This window comes from Lipotes vexillifer, unplaced genomic scaffold (assembly GCF_000442215.2).
Source record: "Lipotes vexillifer unplaced genomic scaffold, Lipotes_vexillifer_v1.1 scaffold626, whole genome shotgun sequence".
NCBI lineage: Eukaryota > Metazoa > Chordata > Mammalia > Artiodactyla > Lipotidae > Lipotes > Lipotes vexillifer.
This window is the reverse complement of record NW_006786303.1, coordinates 591,692-616,169: the sequence shown is the minus strand read 5'-3', so window position 1 is coordinate 616,169 and position 24,478 is coordinate 591,692. Positions and strand designations below refer to the sequence as shown.

The following is a 24,478-nucleotide window of genomic DNA, read 5'->3' as shown; positions in this document are numbered from 1 at the left end:
GGACACAGGAATTTTCCAGTACAGTAGCCCTCCTGCTAATAGACTTGCCGGCACTGGTCCTAGCTGGACAGCGTCCGCTGGATGGTCTTTCCTAGTCTTTGTTTGATCATGACGTCAGCATGTCTCTATGTGTTCAGGGTGGAGGACACGTCTGCTGGTTTTGCCTGCCCAGTGTCATCTTCTTTTTTCTGGTAACAACACCTCAGTTTTCCTTTGGGTGTCTACACCATGCTGCTGGAGAGCATAGGAGCCAAGCCAGGCCCATCAGACCTTCTCCATGTGGACTCTCAGTGGAGAAGCTCCTGGAGGGGAGGCAGTGTCTTGTCCACTGGAGGTGCCTCCGAGATCCCCTCCCCAATATGCTTTTCAGCATCTCTTCAATTTTGGGAGCTACTCCATATCTTTTCTATATACTCTTTTATCTTTTTGGTACATTTTTAGATTCAGTTCCTGTTGCCTGGGATCAAAGAACCTCAGATGTTCTTGAGTCTAGCATTCGCTTTACCAAAGACAAAGCCCAGTGAGCTTTAGAAGTTGGTGGTCCCAGGGCACCTCTTTCACATTTCCATCCCACAGCCAATGCTTCAGAGCAGGTGGGAGGCTGGTGGAGCAGGAGTTCTGTTTGCAGCCATGTCCTTAATGAATCAGGTGGTCTCCTGCCTCCCACCACACTTGATCATCTTCAATGGGAGGAAGAGGTTGGTGGAATGTACTTTTCTGGTGCAGGTGTAGGGGCACCCTGAGCAGTTCACCTTGCAGGGTAGGGGCACCTTGAGCCTCCTGCTGGGAGCACCTGTCTCTAGAAGCTCTAGGAAGGGTGGTTTCTAAGATCAAAATTCTACTGGGGAAAAAGCACAATTCTCATAGTGATTCACAGGACATGGTGGCACATCAAAAGTGAATTGGTGAGAGACCATGCAGTCATAAGCCCCACACGGAACCAGCACTTCCCTTTCTGACATGACCATGGAGAACCCCCTCCCTCTAAGCTTGCTGTGGGCCCTACTGTGGCAAGAACAGATATTGCACCTTATTCTTGATCTTAGGGTAAAGCATTCAGCCTTTCACCGTTAAGTATGATGCTAGCTATGGGTTTTTTGTAGATACCCCTTACCAGGTTTAGGAAGTTCTCTTCCAATCCTGGCTTGTTGAGTGTTTTTATCATGAAAGGGTCATGTATTTTGTCAAAGTCTCTTTCTGCATCTACTGAAATGATCATTTTGTTTAAAAAAATATTTTATTGATAAAGTGTATTACTTAATTGATTGTTCAGATGATACACCAACCTTGCATTCCTGGGATAAGTCTTAATTGGTCATGGTGCATAATCCTTTCAATATGATGCTGGATTCAGTTTGCTTGAATTTTGTTGAAGACTTTTGCATCGATATCCATAAGAGATATTGGTTTGTAATATTCTTTTTTGTGATGTCTGTGTGTGGTTTCAGTATCAGGGTAGTACTGGTTTCACAGAATGTGTTGGAGAGTGTTCCCTCCTATTTCACCTTTTGGGAAGAGTTTGTGAAGGACTGGTGTTAACTCTGCTTTAAATATTTGGTAGAGAGGGCAGAAAGCAGAAGGAAGAAGAAATACAGTCCTGCAGCCTGTGGAACAAAAACCACATTCACAGAAAGACAGACAAGATGAAAAGGCAGAGGGCTATGTAACAGATGAAGAAACAAGATAAAACCCCAGAAAAACAACTAAATGAAACGGAGATAGGCAATCTTTCAGAAAAAGAATTCACAATAATGATAGTGAAGATGATCCAGGACCTCAGAAAAAGAGATCAAGAAGATGCAAGAAATGTTTAAAAAAGATCTAGAAGAATTACAGAACAAAAAAACAGAGATGAATGATACAATAACTGAAATGAAAAATACACTGGAAGGAATCAATAGCAGAATAACTGAGGCAGAAGATAGGATCAGTGACCTGGAAGACAGAATGGTGGAATTCACTGCTGTGGAACAGAATAAAGAGAAAAGAATGAAAAGAAATGAAGACAGCCTAAGAGACATCTGGGACAACATTGCAACAACATTCACATTATAAGGGGTCCCAGAAGGAGAAGAGAGAGAGAAAGGACCCGAGAAAATATTTTAAGAGATTATAGTCGAAAACTTTCCTAACATGGGAAAGGAATTATCCACCCAATTCCAGGAAGCACAGACAGTCCCATACAGGATAAACCAAGGAGAAACATGCCGAGACACATAGTAATCAAACTGGCAAAAATTAAAGACAAAGAAAAATTATTGAAAGCAGCAAGGGAAAAACGACCAATAACACACAAGGGAACCACCATAAGGCTAACAGCTGATTTCTCAGCAGAAACTCTACAAGCCAGAAGAGAGTGGCATGATATACTTAAAGTGACGAAAGGGAAGAACCTACAACCAAGATTACTCTACTCGGCAAGGATCTCATTCAGATTCGATGGAGAAATCAAAAGCTTTACAGACAAGCAAAAGCTAAGAGAATTCAGCACCACCAAACCAGCTCTACAACAAATGGTAAAGGAAATTCTCTAAGTGGGAAACACAAGAGAAGAAAAGGACCTACGAAAACAAACCCAAAACAATTAAGAAAATGGTAATAGGAACAGACACATCGATAATTACCTTAAACATGAATGGATTAAATGCTCCAATCAAAAGACAGAGGCTTGCTGAATGGATACAAAACACAAGACCCATGTATATGCTGTCTACAAGAGACCCACTTCAGACTTTGGGACACATACAGACTGAAAGTGAGGGGATGGAAAAAGATATTCCATGCAAATGGAAATCAAAAGAAAGCTGGAGTAGCAACACTCATATCAGATAAAATAGACTTTAAAATAAAGAATGTTACAAGAGACAAGGAAGGATACTATGTAATGATCAAGTGATCAATCCAAGAAGAAGATATAACAATTATAAATATATATGCACCCAACATAGGAGCACCTCAATACATAAGGCAACTGCTAAGAGCTATAAAAGAGGAAATCGACAGTAACACAATAATAGTGGGGGACTTTAACACCACTTACACCAATGAACAAATAATCCACACAGAAAATTAATAAGGAAACAAAAGGTTTAAATGACACAATAGACCAGACAGATTTAATTGATATTTATAAGACATTCCATCCAAAAACAGCAGATTACACTTTCTTCTCAAGTGCTCATGGAACATTCTCCAGGATAGATCACAACCTGGGTCACAAATTAACCCTCAGTAAATTTAAGAAAATTGAAATCATATCAAGCATCTTTTCTGACCACAATGCTATGAGATTAGATATCAATTACAGGGAAGAAAACGTAAAAAAGACAAACACATGGAGGTTCAACAATACGTTACTAAAAACCAAGAGATCACTGAAGAAATCAAAGAGGAAATCAAAAAAGACCTAGAGACAAATGACAATGAAAACACGACGATCCAAAACCTATGGGATGCAGCAAAAGAGTTCTAAGAGGGAATTTTATAGCTATACAAGCCTACCTCAAGAAACAAGAAAAATCTCAAATAAACAATCTAACCTTACACCTAAAGGAACTAGAGAAAGAAGAACAAACAAAACCGAAAGTTAGCAGAAGGAAAGAAATCATCAAGATCAGAGCAGAAATAAATGAAATAGAAACAGAGAAAACAATAGCAAAGATCAATAAAACTAAAAGCTGGTTCTTTGAGAAGATAAACAAGATTGATAAACCATTAGCCAGACTCATCAAGATAAAGAGGGAGAGGACTCAAACCAATAAAATTATAAATGAAAAAGGAGAAGTTACAACAGACACCGCAGAAATACAACGCATCCTAGGGAGACAAAAGACCTGTATACAGAAAACTATAAGATACTGATGAAAGAAATTAAAGATGATACCAACAGATGGAGAGATATAGCCATGTTCTTGGATTGGAAGAATCAATATTAGGAAAATGACTATACGACCCAAAGCAATCGACAGATTCAATGCAATCCCTATCAAATTACCAATGGCATTTTTTACAGAACTAGAACAAAAAATCTTAAAATTTGTATGGAGACACAAAAGACCCCAAATAGCCAAAGCAGTCTGGAGGGAAAAAAATGGAGCTGGAGGAATCAGACTCCCTGACTTCAGACTACACTACAAAGCTACAGTAATCAAGACAATGTGGTACTGGCACAAAAACAAAAATATAGATCAATGGAATAGGATAGAAAGCCCAGAGATAAACCCACGCACCTATGGTCAACTAATCTATGACAAAGGAGGCAAGGATATAAAATGGAGAAAAGACAGTCCTTTCAGTAAGTGGTGCTGGGAAAACTGGACAGCTTCATGTAAAAGAATGAAATTAGAACACTCCCTAATGCCATACACAAAAATAAACTCAAATTGGATTAGAACTAAATCTAAGACTGGACACTATAAAACTCTTAGAGGAAAACATAGGAAGAACACTCTTTGACATAAATCACAGCAAGATCTTTTTTGACCCACCTCCTAGAGTAATGGAAATAAAAACAAAAATAAACAAATGGGACCTAATGAAACATAAAAGCATTTGCACAGCAAAAGAAACCATAAACAAGATGAAAAGACAACCCTCAGAATGGGAGAAAATATTTGCAAATGAATCATCAGACAAAGGATTAATCTCCAAAATATATAAACAGCTCATGCAGCTCAATATTAAAAAAGCAAACAACCCAATCCAAAAATGGGGGAAAGACCTACATAGACATATCTCCAGAGAAGACATACAGATAGCCAAGAGGCACATGAGAAGCTGCTCAACATCACTAATTATTAGAGAAATGCAAATCAAAACTACAATGAGGCATCACCTCACACCGGTTAGAATGGGCACCATCAGAAAATCTAAAAACAACAAATGCTGGAGAGGGTGTGGAGAAAAGGGAACTCTCTTGCACTGTTGGTGGGAATGTAAATTGATGCAGCCACTATGGAGAACAGTATGGAGGTTCCTTAAAGAACTAAAAATAGAATTACCATATGAACCAGCAATAACACTACTGGGCATATACCCAGAGAAAACCATAATTCAAAAAGACACATGCACCCCAATGTTCAATGCAGCACTATTTACAGTAGCCAGGTCATGGAAGCAACCTAAATGCCCATCGACAGATGAATGGATAAAGAAGATGTGGTACATACATACAATGGAATATTACTCAGCAGTACAAAGAACAAAATTGGGTCATTTGTAGAGACATGGATGCATCTAGAGACTATCATACAGAGTGAAGTAAGTCAGAAAGAGAAAAACAAATATCGTATATTAACGCATATATGTGGAACCTAGAAAATGGTACAGATGAACCAGTTTGCAGAGCAGAAATTGAGACACAGATGTAGAGAACAAATATATGGACACCAAGAGGGGAAAGTGGTGGGGGGTGGGGGTTGTGTTGTGATGAATTGGGAGATTGGGATTGACATGTATACACTGATGTGTATAAAACTGATGACTAATACGAAAATAAATAAATAAATATTTTTTAAAAATAAATAAATAAATATTTGGTAGAATTCATAAGTGAAGACTTCTAGTCCTGGGCTCTTCCTTGTGGAAAATTTTTGATTAGTAATTTAATCTCTTTGCTTGTTATAGGTCTATTCTTTCTATTCTTTATTTAATTTTGGCAGTTTGCATCTCTCTAGGAGTTTGTCCATTTCACGTTCATTATCTAATTTACTGATGTACAGTTCATTGGCATACAACTGTTCATAGTATTCCTTTACAATCTATTTTATTTCTGCAAGGTCTGTAGCAATGTCCCCTCTTTCATTTCTGATTTTAGTAATTTAAGTGTTCTCTCATTTTTTTCTTGTCAATTAAGCTAAATGTTTGTCAATTTTTTGTTCCCTTCATGTAATCAACTTTTGATTTCACTGATCTTTCTCTATTATTTTTCTATTCTCTATGTCAATAATTTCTGCTTTAATCTTTATTATTTCTTTCCTTCTGCTTGTTTTAGGTTTAATTGCTGTTCTTTTCCAGTGTCTTAATGTGGAAGGTTAGTTATTGACTTGAAATTTTTATTTAATTTAATTTTATCTTATCTTATCGGCCACGCCATGTAGCATGCGGGATCTTAGTTCCCGGACCAGGGATCAAACCCGTGCCCCCTGCAGCAGAAGCGCGGAGTCCTAACCAGTGGACCACCAGGGATTCCTCATCTTTTTTAATACAGATGTTTACAGCTGTACATTTCTCCCGAAAGATTGCTTTAGCTGCATTCCCTAAACTTTGGCATGTTGTGACTTCATTTTCATTCATCTCAAAGTACTTTCTGAATTTTCTATGGTTTCTCTTTCACCCACTGGCCCTTTAGGAAGTGTTTTGCTTAATTTTCATGAATTTGTGACTTTCCAAAATTTCTTTCTCTTCTGGAATTCTAATTGTATTTTTTCCTTTTCTGTAACTGTGACATAAAAATCAAATGCAAATATCGAGTGCTTAATAACTCGGAAAAGAGAAGGACCTCTTAATGGGCCCCAGGGTCCACAAGCAAAGCATTACTGAATGGGAGAATTTGGTTACCTGTGAAACTGGTATCTGGGAATTCTCTTGTCCTCTGTAATGATCAAAGGGAGGGATGTTCAAATGATCAAAGGGTTTAGGTATGGAGGAAAAGAAGAAAACAGAAGTTTTAAATTCAAGACAAGACTGTGAAATGCTTTCTTTCTCCATTTGGAATGTTTCCTACTTTAGACAAATAAGTAAAGGCTTCAAAACTTTACTATTTAATTTAAATACAAGTGAGGTTCTAGAATTTGGGTAGTATCAGAAAGAAGTTCTGGAATTCTTTCAAATAAATTTTTCCTCACCATTCACGTACTACCTATTAGCCATATAATAGATCACTAATGCTATTCATTTTCCCCCTCAGGCACTTTTTCTTTATTTCACATGGACTGTGGGGCACCCCTTATCCCAAACCTCTGGCCACATGTCCAAGTATCTGGAGAGTGGGCCGAGCCTGAGAGATGGGAGCCCCACTCTAGAGATTCCTAGGCTCTTACTGCTGACCTGTGGGGACATACAACCTTAGGCCTTGCTCTCCCTACTGGTGAGCAGTCCTGAGTTGCAGGCTCCTGTTCTGAAGCATGGGGCAGGCAGTGCCACCAGCGGCCTCCTCCAGACTCCCACATTCAAGGCATGGTGAAGAGAGGAGTGACAATTAGATTTACCTATTTTATTTTAGAGGAAAGCAGGAAAGAAAAGCTTTAAGTTTCATACCAGCTAGAAATGGATTAAACAATGGTATCTTTTCAGATTTTGGCAGTCCCTTACGAGCCACGTGCTACAGGCTTCATTCTTAAGTCAGGAGCACATACACACACAGACCATGCTTTCATAAAAACATGAGGGATTCCATTTGGTTTTAACCTAAAATAAGGCAAACTGAGCAAAATTGAGCAAAGAGGACAAACTTAAAACCCAAATACACTTCCTTGCAGACAACTATTCAATTCAATTGCCAGTAAGATATTGAATATTCTTTTTTGAATCACCCTAATTCGATGTACAGTGTACCGTATATACTGCCTAGGAAGAAGTTCAAATCATAAATATGATAGAGAGGGAAATATCTAATAGCTCAGAATGGCCTTTTCAAGTAGCCAATAAGCTCTAAAAGACTGCAAAATATTAAATCTGGTGAAGCATGAGCTATATGCTCCAGAATGAGCCCATCTCCCTGTCATAGTCCCCCTCCTTGCTCCAGGACAACCTGGAACTGGGTCTTAAGGAGCTAGCACACAGGGCTACTCTCTGGATGCCAGATGATGGCAGAGCCACTTCCCTGCAGACAGTAGTCAGCAAGGTGAAGGCTGCTGGCCATAGTCATGACAGCTGAGCTGATCTGTGATTTCTTCCTCTCCTGCCAATGTCAGGTCCAGGTTTGTCGATATGTTTGCGTTGATGTACAAGATACTGGAGAGAGGCCATCTGCCCTGTGCGTCAGATTCCAGACTCCACATGGTTATGGCAGGGTTTGAGAGAAGTATCCACAGAGTGAGGGGCAGGTTAGAATAAAGAGGTGTTAATGGTGTGAATTGGGAAGGTAAAGGAAACTGTCGGGAACTCAGTGGAAAAAGAGGGTTGAAGAAAATTAAAGGGGGAATCAGGGGAAATACAGAAAAACAAGGGAAAAAGACAACCATCTCTGTTTGCTTAAAGGTCAAAGAGTAAAAATAATATAGAAAGGCTCTTTCACCTTGCCAGGTTCAACAGCGTGCTGCATTTTGGCTTTTTTATTTAAAACTTTATTTAAGTTTACACCATTGGGTTCTGGGCTCTTCTTCCAGCTGACAGGCTCTGTCTTCCAATCATGTCCACCCCCAGCCCCTGGAAGCACCCATTTTTTTCTCCAGACCCCACACTTCTCCAAACCCCACCCCCTGACCCAAGTTCAGTTTCCACTTATGGATTACATCTCTCTCTTGATTGTCTAGCACTCATTTTCTAAGATCAATCTCTTTACTCTTTTTCACTTACTAGCCTAAATCCATATTACTCTACAGTTTTAAGAAAGACTCATGACAACTAGATCATGCTATTCAGTAACTCAAGTTTTACTGTCCAAATGTTTGTGTGTGTATAGATATATAATATCTGTACATAATATATATATATATACACACATATATGTATATTGTGTATGTATGCGTGTGTATATAAATAAATAAAACTGGCATTTGCAAGACCTTTAGAATCTATCAGATTGCACGTTTCTTTAGCCAAACAATAAATACTCTTTGATGAGTCATGACACTTCACTTCCATGTGTCCACTTTAAGAAACAGTTACAAAGTCAGATGGTTCAAAATAAACAAATAAACAAGCCAACAAATAAAACCAGACTAGAGTAGGCATGCAGGCATTTCTTTTCTAGGCTTTGAGGCAAATTCCAGGCGCTGTCTTCTCTTTTATCAATTTTATTTTCTCCTCTGCTTTTGGAAATTCCATTCATTCTTTAAGTCTGATCCACATGATTTTACAGAGTTGGGAAGGGGATGAAAGTGGGTGGGACAGAAAGGAGAGTGGTGGGAGGGAGAAACCTAGTATTTATCAAGTTACCTGAGAGTAAAGACCTTGCCTGTCTTTCTCACCTCTAAATACCTTGGTACCCAGAACAAGGTCTAGTGAGTGAGAAGATGCTCAATAAACACATTTTGAATAAATGAAATTACTGACTCTTTACTGTGTGCTGAGGGCCATGCTGGATGGTTTTAAAAACAGTACTGAATAATTGGTGAATAAAAAGTAACTCAGTATAACAATGTGCCCTCCTTTGTGTAATAAGAGAATGCATTCCCTGAGGTGGTACCTTCAGAGCTTGGGCTCATGCTGAGGCTGTGATCCCAACATCTCAGTGGGTGAAACCATGGTAGATAATAACCTAAGGCAGTGCCAGCAAACTATCACTCATGCACCAAGTCTGGTCTGCAGATTGTACAGCCCAGGAGCTAAGAATGGTTTTTACATGTTTAAAAGGATTATAAAACAAAACGAAAAATAGACAGTAGAGATCGAATATGGCCTACAAAGCAAAAATATTTACTATCTAGCCCTTTACAGTAAACGTTTGCTGACCCTTGTTCTAAGGAGACACTAAGAATGTGCTTCTGAAGTTAGTTTTAATCTAAAGTGTGTTTGGCTTGAACTTGTGTTCAAACATGGCGAGACTGCAGGCCTGGGCTCTGTGAGCACTCTGGAGTCACACACACAAGCTCGACGTTCTTTGTCCAAGCTTAGAGCAGCTCCATGGCACCAATATGTAGAGTCTGCACCTTTGTTAACTCTTGCTTGTTCATGTGACTCTTCTGTAGGTGTTTTTCTACATGATTTTCTGGTTAGTTTTGCAGTGCAACAAAGTCTTCTCCTAGAAAATCTATGGGTGGCAAAATCATAAAGGTGTTTCATCAACCCACTTAGTGTAATGATTAGAGAGCTTTGTTATGGAGCTTTGAATTCATCTGGCTCTAGCTGAAGTACTCAAGATGTGACCTCTCTTCCGTCTTTTATTAACTCTGTGTAATTTTTGGTTGTTTTTAATTCATTGATGATTTTCTGGTCCATTCTTCCTCTCCTCTTCTTCTGTGATTCCAATTATACTTATTTAAAATGGTTGATATTTTCCCACAGGTAAATTATCAACAAACTTTTCTTTCCATTTTCCAGATTGGATAATTTCTATTGTTAGACCCATCAAGTGATTTTTAAAAAATTTCAGATACTGTATTTTCTAGTCCTAAAATTTGGTTTTTAGTGTCTCCTTTTTGCTGCTAAGATTTCATATGTGTTCATTGATTATGATCATATTTTTCCTTATGTCTTTGAGCATAGTTACAATAGCTGCTTTGAAATTCTTGTCTGCTAATACCAATATATATGTCATTTTGGAGTCAGTTTCCATTAATTGCCTTCTCTCATGACTATGGGTCACATTTTTCTGTTTCTTTGTATGCCTAGTAATTTTGAATTGTATCCTGAACATTGTACATGTTATGTTAATCTATAGCAGTGCTGTTCAATAGAAATAAAACATGAGTCACATATGTAATTTTAATTTTCTACTATCCATATTTAAAAAGTAAAAGAAACAGGTGACTTTAACATATTAATAAATTTTAATAATATATTGTATTTGACCCAATGTATTCAAAATATAATTATTTCAACATGTAATCAATATTAAAAATTATTAAGATATTTTACAATATCTTTCTATACTAAATCTTTGAAGTCTGGTATGTATTTTACATTTATAACACATCTTGATTTGGACTAGCTAGTGGCTACCATATTGATCAGCACAGCTCTAGAGTATCATTCTAGGAGAATACTGAGGTTTGGTCCAATACGAGCTACTCCATCATTATGGGAAACAGAATCATTGACTGCCAGTTTTTAAACTTTATTCCTTGGTGTTTCACAGAGGTCCTGTGGGCCTACTGTGAAATGAGGGGAAGGCCGAGTACACTGGGCTACTCTTCCCCATTATATATACATCTCAATTCAATCAGAGCAACTCTGATTTCATATATTTCATTTCTGTGCATAACTTAAAAATATTTTGATACTAAAACAATATGAAAACATAAATGACTGTAAAATATGATTCTTGAATGGGTCCCTAGGATCTTTCTTGCTCAATCATGCCCTTGAACTCATGCTGACCTCTCCTCTTCTAGAGTCACTTATTCTCCTTTCTAATCATATCACAAGAGCCAGATGTCTCTGCTTTCAGGAAAAGCGACTGTGGTTTGTCTGATATTTAAGTCTTCACACTTGCAAGTCCTTCCTTCTTTGGCCCCACATGTGTGTGAATGATTGATTGATGGATAGATTGATCAATCAACTGATAGGTTTGCTGGATGGCTGTTTATACCCAGCATGCTCAGGACTTGCAGAAGTGAGCTGTTCCTCATGGCCATCAGCATTAGGGTAGGATTTCATTCTTAATTTCAAAAGGACCACATAAAACCAATGAAACAAGTCTCACCTCACTTTCCTTCCTGTCTTCCCGCTTTCGTTCATACACATTTTACCAGTTTGACAAAGAAAAGAGGGTCAGCACGAAAACTAAATGCTTTGTGAAACCTTTTCACCAGGCAAGTGGTATGGATCAAGCTTAAGAAACCCAAAAAACTGCCAGGTTAAAAGTCCAGCCTCCTTACAAAAGCTAAACGTGCCTAACCTGATGCACAGAACCACAAAACAAAATCCATGCACCTCAACCCAGGGCAGAATGGGAGGCCTGTGGTGATGTTACATAATATAACAGAGTCAGATGCAAAGACCCACTAAAGTGGAAATAAGGAGGCTTAACTGATGAACACATTTCACACAATTCTTCTCAGCTGACAACCCAAGAGAATTCACTTCAGAGCACACAAGTACATGGCCATGAAAGCTAGGGTTGGAAACAGAAGTTCTGATGGATCCCAAACAATAAATAACTTACTGACATTAATTTCAGCCACTGAAATAGACCAATCACAAACACTAACTTATGTTCACCTATTCACAGGTGCTCATACTATTGACACTGATTTCCTTTTTCTCCAAGACACGTTAATTTGCAGGAGGAGTTGACATGTACCAGTTGAAAGTGTGCAGGATGGCTACTTCTTTTTTCACGAGATGGTCTTAATGGCCTCCTATGAGATGCCTTCCAGTGAGCACTGTACACTTCTATCAAAGTTCTGGTTTAGTAGCCAGAAATTCAGTATTTTGAGCAAGCAGAAATCACTCAGCAACAACAATGGAACACAGACCAAGACTGTGGTATTAACTGTGCCTCACCATCCCCCATTCATGGGCGTTGCTGTTTTACCCTGGAGGGTCCAAGCTTGAGAACACAGCTCCTTACCGTGACTGGCATGGGTGCAAGTTGCATCTTCGGATCTGGGGCTCCGGACGGCTGGCTTGAGGGCAGTCACTGTCGTTCACCAGAGTCGTGGTCTTGTTAACAATCCGTGTGCAGGACACGATGGTTCTGCGTTCCCCTGGAAACCAAACCACACAGAACTGAGAGGTCGTGGTACACACACCTGGTAAGGTCATTCATTCACCTTATGGAGGAGTGTTCAGGTGCATCTTTTGATCAGTTTGTCATTTAAAGTGACTATTGTAATGTCTTGTTGTTTGTCAGAGAGGGAGAACCATAATCTTTGGGATGAGGGTGTGTAAGACATGGCAGGGGCAGCATGGGGCAGGAGAAAGATTCTAGAACAGGATCAGAAAGAAGCAACACTTCAGATCAGCCATGTCCTTGGAAAGCTTAGGGTTCATTGAGGTCAAAGTTGTGATTTGGGTCTTTAATTTCCAACAGAGATTGCCAATCTCTGTATCTGTTCATTTGATGTTTAAAGTCTATGGAGATCTGGTCTTGATTAAACAACTGTATATCAGCCCTCACCAGAGATGATGGCTACTTATTACAGAACTCCTACTTGCTGGAGAGAAGTGAGAAACAGGAAGGCTAGTCTGAAAGACACAGACCCAACCTGAGAATTTGTCTCTCCATCAACTGCCGCTCGTGCCTAAGCCTCACGTGCTCTTGGGAAGCTTCACTAACCGGTCACCCCAGCTGGATGTAGTCATTCTTTTGGGTGTTCCCAAAGCACCCTGCACACTAGCTGGCCAGCACTTTGTTAGGACTGGGGGTGAATGATTGGGAGCTAGAAGGGCAGCCTTTGGAGCCAGGCTGTCTGGGTTCAGACTTGGCTTACTCACTAGCACAGTGAGCATAGGATTCCTACTTAGCCCTCACATTTCTGTGCCTTGGTTTCCTCCACTGGATTCCTTTACTGGACTCACTTAACTTCCCTATGCCTTAGGGTGCTTTAGGGATGGTTAAAATGAATTGATATATATAAAATGCTTAGAACAGAACCTGGCAGGGGTTAACACTTCATGTTAGCTATATTCCTATTGTTATTATTTGGGAAGTGTCATAATAAAAGATTAACAGGAAGTCAAGCACAACTATATGGATCCCACACTCCTAAATCAATCTGTCTCCTGGGGAATTTGTCATGGAGAAATGACTCAAAATTATGGAGCCCTCAACTCCGTGCATAGAAAGCACGGAGCTGCCTCAAGCCAGATTTCTGTTTGGACTGCAGGCAGGTCAGGGAGCTGGAAGTCAGGGAGCCATAAAAGGATGCCAGTAGCGACAGCAGCAGAACAGTACCCCCTTGCCCCCCAGCCAACGGAGCCTGCTAACTCTTCCATTTGGGCCACGCTTACTTTGTAGCAAGCTGCCCCAGTGGAAAAGTTCGGTGCCATCAGCTCTGCAGGACTGAGTGTCGGTGAGCCCATGCCCAGGTCCCACCTGCCAGCCCACCCTCTGGGTTGGCATTCCAGAATCCAGGTCAACCTTCTGTTCTAACTCTGTGTCCATCAAAATTCACCCATCCTGCATCCATCCCCCATCACCCCGCTGTGTGTCCCATCAGGGTGATAGAGTATGCTGTACTAAGGGGGCTGCTGGCTAAGAGTTCAGAATGCTTCCAACAGCTCCTCCTAAACAACACAGTAATGAATACGATGCCTTTTGTTCAGATTGATTTTTGCAGTATTTGAGTCTCCTCCCTGCAGTGGGCATGAGGGCTGATCAGTATAGAGAGAGTAAATCATCTGCTAATATATGGAGGCAAATCATGAAGCCAGGATCCAGGCTCTGAATGTTTCACTGGAGTTGGAGGAATTTTTCTTTCCATTGTATTACTGTTGGTTCCATCGATTTCCCTGTATTTCCATTGGTCACTGGGGCAAAAAGGAAAGGGTATTTGAGGGTCAGAAACATCTTCCAGTGCCCCTCTACCAAACAGCAACAGATGGAAGTTTGCTCTGTTCATTTACAGGGTCACCTGTCACACTTGTGACACAACCATTCATCAGCCAAACCTCCACTCGGATCAGCATCCAAGGGCCCCATGCCATAGGCAAAGCTGGGCACAACTCCAGCATGGAGGAGTTTGGAAGACTCTGCCCAAGTGTTTTGCAGAGAGATTTGCAGTGGGATGTGGTTACATTCCATGGAAATACAGGTTATGTGGCCAGCCTTTCCAAGGCTCTCTGCACCCGCCACGGAGCGCCCTGAATTCACTTCTGTGTGACAAAAACCCACACCCCATGAGCCCGTGACCCTACTGCTCACCTCCTCCGCACTGCACACTGCAACCTTCCCAGCTGCTGTGGGTCCAGATGAACAAGGAGTCCTGCGGTTTTTCTGGTTCACTCTGATTTTCAGCAGTGTAGTTTACGGGAATGGTGTATTCGTAATGAATTCCATAATTTTGGTCATGAAATAACAACACCTGGATCAGCAGCAAAATAAAAGACCATTTTGAAATAAAGCGAAAGCTCCCAGGATTGCTGAACTTGCAAGCCAAGCCGTGCTGTGGCTGTCTCCCTACCAGGGGTAACCTGTTCTTTTCAGGGTTTCAAAACAGGTTCATTCCAGGTGCACACCTTTATTTCAGTCTTGGGTTCCCTAGATACTCAAATTCAGGGCAGGAGCCTATGCAAACCATCGGCAGGGAGTTCTACTCTTTTCCACTGGAGAGAGGACTGGTTTAGAAGAGGAATTTGGGGATTAGCAAATCTGTGGGCTCTAACTGCACTTTACATGGAGAGCTGCTCCAGGCAGAGCAAAGTACCCGTTCCCACAGTCACCCACGAAGCTGCCCTTACAGGGAGAAAGACACAAATATACTGCTTTTCCTAAATACGCATCTGAACAAGTAGGGTTACTCTACTTTGAAAATGAACACCACTCTTCACACCCTGAGCACCAGTCACTGCTATGTGTAAGGCAGGCTCAAGGGTAGACACAGCCCCCTCCAGGGGAATCTTGGGGATGCCTGTCAAGGATGTGGGAGCCTTCCTGCTGCCATGGGAGCTAGGATGACGATGCCCACGGGGTGGCACAGCCTGGCACAGGGCTTAAAGCTGGGAGTGAGGGGAGGGGAGCCATCATCGTGCAGCTTGGGGACCCCTGGTTCTGAAATCCTGGTAAGTGGGAACTGGAAGGGCCTGCTCTTTGTTTGGTAATGCATGTTTCTAGCCCTGTAGAAAGAGAGGTGCTCTACTGGCTTTATTTCTCTACGTGTACATAATGGTGCAAAAGAAGCACTCTTGTGGGATCTTCAAGTGGCCTGGCTGTGGGTGGTACGTCCTCAGGATACGCTTGGAACCAGGGGGCAGTCCTGGGTCTAAGCAGCTAGCAACTTCACTTCCAGCCCGGGGTCTGGGAGAGCCAGCCCACAGGAACTGGAGGCAGAGGGTGCTCCACCTGACCTGGGGAGGCCAGGTGGACGGTGTGCTGGACAACAGGAGCCGTCCTCCCTCCCAAGCATCTCCCAGCCCTCCAAGGGCTGCAGTTGCAGGCAGGGTGGGGTGGGGTGCTAAAAGCAGCCCAAACTGAATAAACATCCACTTCTCCAAGAAAGAGACTTACAGTAATGCATTTGGAAAAATGCCTCCAGTTTAAAAAAAAAAAAAAAAAGGCTTTAAAAGAGATCTTTATTATCTCAGTATGGGAATAAGACTGGTGAATTGAGAATGCATATGAAACCAATTTCATGCAATTTTGTAGCCACGTATAATTTGTATGCGTGTGCATAATTGCTTTCAAATGCAGGTCCCCGTGGCTCTAAGGGCGCTCCTGAACCTGCAAGCAATGCACACACCTCAGTTTGGGGACAATGGATTTTCCTTCAGAGGCAGATGGGCTCCTCTCATTTCTAGGTTTAAAAACTGGTAGTAACAATTATATTTCAAGAGAGAAAAGTGATTAATGTTCAAGAGGGCAGGAACTTCAGCTGTGGTAGTTATTGCTTTCCCAGAGTTTTGTTTATTATGGTCTGAATGAATCCAGGCTGTGCATTTGCTTTAATGGGCTGACGATTCACTCACAGTTTATGAAAGCTTTTGGGAAAGAAAGGAAATAGGCCTATTTTGTTGTTTGCTAGAAAAGCAAATTCACATGCTAAAGGTGATGCTGCTATCTTGGGTTTTATCTTATCTTTTACTTCCTCTTTTAGTCCCTCTGAATGACTGCTTTTAACTCAGGACAGGAGGATTTGTTCCAATGACTTAGATTAGGAAACAATCTAATCACAGAGAAATAACTTAGGTACCGGTTCTTAGGTCCCAGAAATCAACTTGCAAGTATATACCTGTAGTAGATTTAGTGTGTGGAGTGTTGCACTGATAGATTTCTGGACAGTTTATGTCATCTGTGGAAACTGGCTCCCCTTACTCTTATCAGAAATTGTAACAGGGTTAGGGCCATTGTGGGTGACATCTCTGCTCACATGTAGAGCTGGTCTCCTCAGGAGAGTCCCTGGGAAGTGGCCTGGGAATCTCTTGGGTGTCGCCTAATCTTGAACAGCTGCAGGTTGCCAGTGACCACAAATTAATGGGGAGATAAGAACTTCCAAGTAGAGACTTTGGCAGGCATAGAGGACAAAATGTGCTTTGATTGCAGACACACAAGCTGTCACAACTCCCATTCTTTGGAAGGAGACATGGATTCAATAATTACAAGCTATCAAAAGTTAGTCACGAGAAGTCCTGAACCCTGAGAAGGCAACGGTGGCATTTCTGTCCCTGGAGATCTTTCATATTCTTAAAAGGCAGCATAACCGGATGTTTCAGTGGTTTGCGTGGGGTCCTCCCTGAGACAACACACAAGACCAGAGTGCCCTGATCTGGCTTGATTGCACGATTTCTCGAGACCACCTGGGGAGTCAATAGGCCAGTAGAATCTGGTTCTCCCTCGATTCCTGAATCCTTGTTGCAAGCAGAGTCTGGAAAACCTGAGTGGTATTGGTTTGGAAACAGTGTCAACAGTTCATTTCCAAAAGGTAGTTTCCGATGTGGATATACAAACTGTGGGGCAAATCTAAGCCATCTGATATTAAAACATAGACTGTGGGGCTTCCCTGGTGGTGCAGTGGTTGGGGGCCGCCTGCTGGGGCACGGGTTCATGCCCCGGTCCAGGAGGATCCCACGTGCCACGGAGTGGCTGGGCCCATGGGCCATGGCCGCTGGGCCTGTGCATCTGGAGCCTGTGCTCCGCAACGGGAGAGGCCACAGTGGTGAGAGGCCCGCGTACTGCCAAAAAAAAAAAAAAAAAAAAAAGACATAGACTGTGAGTGGGGCTGTCTGCTTAATAATGTCAAGTCTCCCTGGCAGCCACATGGCTAAGCACTTCCTTCCTGGAGGTGGTTCCTTTTGGAAAAGATGGGAGTTCTGCCAGTAAAGAGCTAGGGCAAAATTTTGAGAGGGCAGAATTTTGAAGCATGTGGCAAAGGGATTAGATAAGAAAAGACCAAGAGAGAGACTTGAGCAGCAGGTGGCCAGGTAAACCACCAGGAACCAGGTGTACCTCCTGCCCACAGGGGCTCAGGGAACAAGTCAACTGGTAGACCTCTTGGAGCCGGCAGTCTCAAGACGAATGCAAAAGCACGGCAAATTACCATCAAATGCAGAGGCATTTTGGTTGGTCCCTTGGCGGAAATTTTCTCCCACAGGCCCCTTCTAACATAGCGGACGGTCGTGCCTGCAATCTGGAACTCTCCGGGGAGCTCTATCTTCCAGTCACTGTTGATGGATCTCTTGCTGGAGTCTTTGAGAGCTAGAAAGAAGATGGAACACCATGGAATCGGGGGAGTCAGTCTGTCTTTGAAGGGAGTCAGGGTGTCCTGAGCGGTGGGTTGGAGGTCTCACTCTCTACCTCCACAGGGGAGAAGAGGGAGGCCTGCAGTGAGAGAAAGGGAGCTTTTCTTTGAGAACAGAAGCCTGACTCACAGGGAGAGAAGAGCTCCTGACCCCAGGACCCTCCGAGAGAGAGCTGTCGTGACTCCTGCACCTCTGAGCATGGGCCGCTGTCTCAGAATCAGCTCACTTGGTGGGGGGTGCGGGAAGGAGCGCCAGAGAATGGAGACAGCCACAGCCCAATCACATTTCACGAGATTTACAGAGTAGGGGGTTTTCCGCCGGATGAACAGATCCTATTTTATCGTGTCCAAGGCTACAAAACAGGATTTGTAGCTTTAGCAAAATTCATCCTTCATTTTACTCTTACCCACCTGGGGCTTTTTAGAGGGCAGCCTAACTCCAATGCCCCTCAAGGATATGATAGCCCTAGATTAGTAAAGCAGATGCTCCTTCAAGAAACAAGTGTCATTCTACCAAACACGAGAGTCTGGAAGCCTGAGCTGCCTACAGGCGTGGCAGTAACAGTGAGCTGATGTCTTGTGGGTGGTGGGAGCCCTCCCACCCTCAGCTTTGTGGCCTTTGCTAGGTTCACATGTTGCTCTCTCACACTCCGTACAAAGTGTGTTGGAATCGACATCTTGCTGATTGGCCATAGCAAAGATTTGGTTTTCCACACAAGCTATTATTATCTGAGTGCTCACCAGTGACTTTCTTTGTTGTTTCCTCACTTAGGTTTTAAAGTCATGTGGTTCTCATGAGGGAGCATTCTGCAGTGAAATTCTGTTTTTTTTGGTGCTGTTTTGTTATTTAGGAAAGAAAGAAATAACTAGAACCTACTCTGGCATTTTGGAGGAGGTGGCAAATGAAAATGGGTGACAGTAAGTCTTTATGTCACTCAAAAAATAAAACTTTCCGTGCACCCCAAGTCCAATGCCATGCTCTCTGCCAGTGCAGCTAGAGTCCCCTGAGAACCAGATGCTCTCAATCACCTTGGGACCCTGCTCAACCCACAATCAGCAAAATCAGATTCTATCCCATTCCCTACTCTCTGCTTATGAGGCCAGAAATATTAATAAAATGCCCACATTTAATACCAATTTTGGATAATGAGACTTGAAACCCAAAAGTGGTTTCGGTTAACCCTGAGTCCACGAGCCCCTGGCTGGGTTAGGACCTGGTGAGTCCAGTCCTGGTCAGGCCACAAGCAGCTGGGGGATGCCGGCCTCCGCTTCCTCGTCTGCAGGACACAATGGTCCCAGCAGGCTCTCCTGGCCAGTAAGGGGGAGGTGCATGCTCAGAACTCTGTGCTTACAGGAACCGCCAAGAGAAACCGAGGGACCTGGGAAGGGCTGCTTTCCAGCAGGATGGCTTCCAGGAGGGGGTTCATACTCAGGGTGGCTGCCTAGTGAGTGGCTGGGGATTACAGGACTCCAGGGAAGGCTTCGAAAAGAGAAAGCTCTACCACTTAGAATCGAATGCTTCCCTTCAAGAAATTCTACCTACTATCGAGATTTCCTGGCTACTGGAAGGAAGCGAGACTGTTGGGATACTCACAATTTCTGCGCCTTTTTCTCTTCCTCAGCCACTGCCTGCAAGTCCCCATTTAAGGGGCACATTCTCTGGTTTAGCTCCTCCATATGCTTTTACCCATTTAACCTTCCCAACAACTCTCTAAGGTAAAGGATTATTTTCCTCTTTTCACAGATGTGGAAATGGGGGCACAGAGAGGTTAAGTAACCTGCCTAAAGTCACACAGCTATTACGTTGTCATATGGAGACCTGAACCTAAACACACCAAGTCCCACATCTTTAGGTTATAGCATCAGTCTAGAGTTTTATGACAGACACTGAAATGTGCAAATGTCATATTCTCAAAGAGAACAAATTCCAAGCTCAAATTGCTGTGGGGGGGGTCTCACGTTCTACATACCTTCATAAAAATAACTAAACTTACAGTTTTCCACAGCTTCCAGTGAACTAATAACCTAAAAATACGTTTGGTCATGTTAGCTACTCGGGTATCTAGGCTAAGGCTGTATGGGTGTTCATTGTTCTTTCAGTTTCTCTGAAGGTTTGGAAAATTGTTTCTTGCACATGCATATGTAAATCTGTTTTTCAGAATCAGTACAGGCTGGTGGGAAGTAGCAGACAGACAAATGAGGGAACAGACACCTTTAAGAAAAGCCTCAGTAGGGGCTTCCCTGGCGGCGCAGTGGTTAAGAATCCGCCTGCCAATGCAGGGGACACGGGTTCAAGCCCTGGTCCGGGAAGATCCCACATGCCATGGAGCAACTAAGCCCGTGCGCCACAACTACTAAGCCTGCGCTTTAGAGCCTGCGAGCCACAACTACTGAAGCCCGTGCACCTAGAGCCCATGCTCTGCAACAAGAGAAGCCACGACAACAAGAAGCCCGCACACCACAACGAAGAGTAGCCCCTGCTCACCGCAACTAGAGAAAGCCTGCGTGCAGCAACCAAGACCCAACACAGCCAAAAATAACTAAATTAAATAAAAAAAAGAAAAGCCTCAGTAAAAACAAGTCAGGGAAACACAGGGAGCAGACACATCCCTACACCAACCCCTCACCTTTATCTGAGGGCCTTGTAGCTGGTGATGGAGGCACAACTCCTGCCCTTGGGAGCTCAATGTTTGAAAGGGAGACTGGTGAGAAGACAGATAAACACGATACATGTCCAGAAGCTCAGTGACAGAGGCCAGTCTGGGGCCCGTGCACAGTCATGTGGGCAGAGATTGGGGCAGGTGGGGAAGGCCTTCTGAAAGAGGAGCCCTGAGCTGAGACTGAAAGAAAAGCAGGGAGAAGAGGTGGCCTGGAGTGTGTGGGCAGCTTGGGCTGTTGCTCCTTGCCTCCTTGTTAAGCTCAGTTTCTGTGCAGGGTGGTGGAGGGAGAAAGGTGCCCTGCCCCGTGTGGAGAAGCAAGTGGAAGGTGAAGGAATACTGGAAGTCTGATTGGGAAGAGGAGGTGACAGAGAGGGGCTATGGCGGTGGAGAAGGCAAGAGAAGGCTCACTGTCGTTGTCATTGGGGTGGGGACACGAGCATGTTGAGAACCCTTGAAACTGAGAATCAGAGAGATGAGCAGAATGAGTTTCTGTAAAGCTGTCTGCTGACCCCCGTCATACTGGGGTCACCCCACAGAACCCATTTCCCACACTGAGACCAGGGGCACATTGGGGTGGCCCTCTCCTCCTGTCTCAGCCCACGCGTGTGCCCCAGTCGACTCCTGCGTTCAGTGCCCTAGGCTGGGCCCTGGCCTTGTTCTGTCTTAGGGCTTCTGTGAGCATCTAGTGTGTTGCTGCCTGCCATCTCTCTCTCCTTCTGCAAGTAACAACGCCCAGAGAGCTTTTGGGGATGTGTTCTTCCCCCAGTCACGTGGGGCTGACCCCAAACTCCACCCCAGCTCCAGGAGTGCGTCCGTCACTCAACCCTGGAAGGTAAGAGTCAATTCTAAGACTTTCATTCACCTTGGGAAGAAGCTTTCTTTCCACACCTTGCCCAGAGACTTGATGTAAGTCTTGCCAGTAGGTGGCAAGAGGTCCCTAGATTAAAGTCAACTGAGAAAGGACAGCAGTGCCAGGACAGAGACTCTATTTCCCATGATATCATTTTAAGCCCCTGGATCCAGCAGTGTCTGAAGCCAATAACACAGAAACTGAGAACTGGGTTTAGCTTTCACACGTCACATTTGGAGGTTGGTTTTTAAAAAATACTAACCATGATGGGGCCAGGGCAGGCTGAGGAAGAAAATTACTAGTATGGATTCCTAGAAATCACGCTAGGATCCTCACTAATGTCAGCTTAGTACTCCCCGAGATACAGAAGGCCTGGTATACTCCATCCAGGCTCTCCTGGGCCCTGCTCCTGTCCGGCGCTTTGTTCAGGATGCACGGCTCTTTCTCACCTAGCCTTGTTTCTAAGGTGCTCTAAAAGGACTTTATTGGATTATAAACGGAAAACCACCCCGCCTCCGTGCCAAAGTCAAACACCTGTGAGGTCAAGAGTGGGAAGGACTGGAAAAAGTGCAGGAGGGCACACCTGGAGCCGATTATAAACCCATCCACAGAAATGCCACGCAGAGGTGTGGGGGCCGCCTGGGGAAGCCCCACTTCTGCCGGCAGAGGCACTCACCATGGGTGACACAGGGGACAGACGAAGACCCCGCTGGGCCTGGTGGTGTGCCACCCTCTCACCACCAGGGGAGTGTCCTGCTTGGCAGTAGGGGTTGGGGGAGGTGACATTTCAGGAGGCGGCCCGCAGGGTGGGTCGGGGAGGCCGTGGAGGAGTGAGTATGGTCAGAAAAGCGGGGAGGGCAAATGAGAGAGGCAGGCAGTGGCTCACTGGCTCTTCCAGAAAAGGCCAGCAGCAGGATGGGGAGGAACACGCCAGACAGTGCAGTGCTGGTGGCAGGCTCTCTGGGGAAAGCAGCCTAGATTTATAGTGCTTGTCACTATGCAAGGTGTAAATGTGCCCACATGACAGGTTTCAAGTTATCCACGTAAGCTCTGTGAAGGCAGAGATGGGAAGAGATGCGAACTGTGACCTCTCCCATCCACATACCGCTGCTGGGCACTCCCAGGACTTCTGAAGTCACCTGTCTTTGCAGTCACCTGACCCCCAGGTCTTGGCCTGGGGCTGCTGAATTGGCAAAATCTCATACTGTCACAGCCTCTGGGTATGTGTCTGGCCAGGGTCGGGGCTCTCATGGTTCCAGAAAGCATCTACTTTGCTTGTCCAAGCTCTGCGGCCGCCATCTGCACGGCGGCTGCAAACTTCCAGGCACCCCAGTCTCAGCTTTACAACTGCCACTTGACCCTGCGTCTGAAAGCCGGAGCCCCTCCTTCAGGACAGTGTGATCGTGATGACGCCCCTTCATGCATTTTGCAGTGGGATGAAAACTCAGAGGCAGAATTATAAGTAGCAGGCCAGCAGTTCCAAGAATCATGGGGATCGCTGCAAGCCTGTTGACTCTGGGGTGAGTCATTTAGTCAGCAGGATTCAAAATTTGCAGGTTGCCGTGGTCCATGCTGAGAAATCAGAACTTCCTGCTAAAATTGGAGTTTAGCACCTGACATCCCTTCAAAAGGGTAAGACTGCAGCCTCAGAAGGTCTGTTGGAACATCAAGATCTGAACATCACTGACAATGAATTGATAGGTTCAATGCGGAGTGTGATGAGAAAACCACCTTGTGGGGCCATGTCAGCCCCAAAGAGAGAGTGTGAAGGTCACTCCTGGCCCATCTGTAGCAGCCTCCACCCCGGAGCAAGCTTCACAGAGCAGGGTCTGTGAGATCCAGGGAGGCCGAAGCTCCGGGGGCCCTCTCGTGCACCAGTCCTTTCCAAGGCCCCAAGAATACGTAGTGTATTCTTTCCCGTAAAGAAGGCCTCCCGGGCTTCCCTGGTGGCGCAGTGGTTGAGAGTCTGCCTGCCGATGCAGGGGACACGGGTTCGTGCCCTGGTCCAGGAAGATCCCACATGCCGCAGAGCAGCTGGGCCCATGAGCCACGGCCGCTGGGCCTGCGCATCCGGAGCCTGTGCTCCGCAACGGGAGAGGCCACAACAGTGAGAGACCCGTGTACCGCAAAAAAAAAAAAAATAGGCCTCCCAAATTAAATAAGTTTTGGGCCCCAGAAATTCCCGTTCCTCTCCATCCTTTGGCATCAATGGTATGTGCAAGCCCCCTTCGTCTGTAAGTATTTTGAGATTAGTTTATATTTGAAATTAGAATTTTTAGGCCTAGAAACTCAACAGGGGCCATTAAGATGATTACAAATGTTCTGCTTTGATAGGGAAATATAAAGTTAAGAACAAAGGGAATTCCTGAGCGACTTGATTCTATCTGTAATGTCTGTAGTTCTGATTTGCTGGGGAGGATATTTTCACTTGCTGATCCTGCCTCAGTCAGAGGTTGGATGTTTTAAACCCTGTCACAAATATAGCAGCACTTGCTTTTGTGTGTGTTGCTTAGGAGCCCTCAGAAGCCTCTCAACAGCTGGAGAGACTTCTGCAGGGATGAAGATGGCACACGCTCTCCCTTGCTACCACAGCAGAACCAAACCTCCTCAATGTCCTGGAATGTGAGGTCATATGGTGACCGTCTGTTTCCCTCAGGGCCCTTCTATCTCTCTGTGGACATTTATACAATGTCCCTGTAGTTCCCGGCACTGTGAGAGATCCTGAGCCTTTCCAGGGAGCAGGGAGG

The 24,478-nt window shown here is 44.1% G+C and overlaps 1 protein-coding gene across 1 annotated transcript in view; it reads right to left on the bottom strand.

Annotated features, from left to right (window-relative positions):
* The window catches only part of ADAMTS17 (ADAM metallopeptidase with thrombospondin type 1 motif 17), a 347,890-nt gene that overhangs the window by 52,368 nt on the left and 271,044 nt on the right, over positions 1–24,478 (bottom strand). The window contains exons 16-18 of the mRNA XM_007458461.1: positions 18,021–18,178; positions 14,693–14,852; positions 12,398–12,533 (exon numbers count right to left, since the gene is read on the bottom strand). Coding sequence (XP_007458523.1) covers positions 12,398–12,533; positions 14,693–14,852; positions 18,021–18,178 — 454 coding nt within the window. The remainder of the gene's footprint in view (positions 1–12,397; positions 12,534–14,692; positions 14,853–18,020; positions 18,179–24,478) is intronic.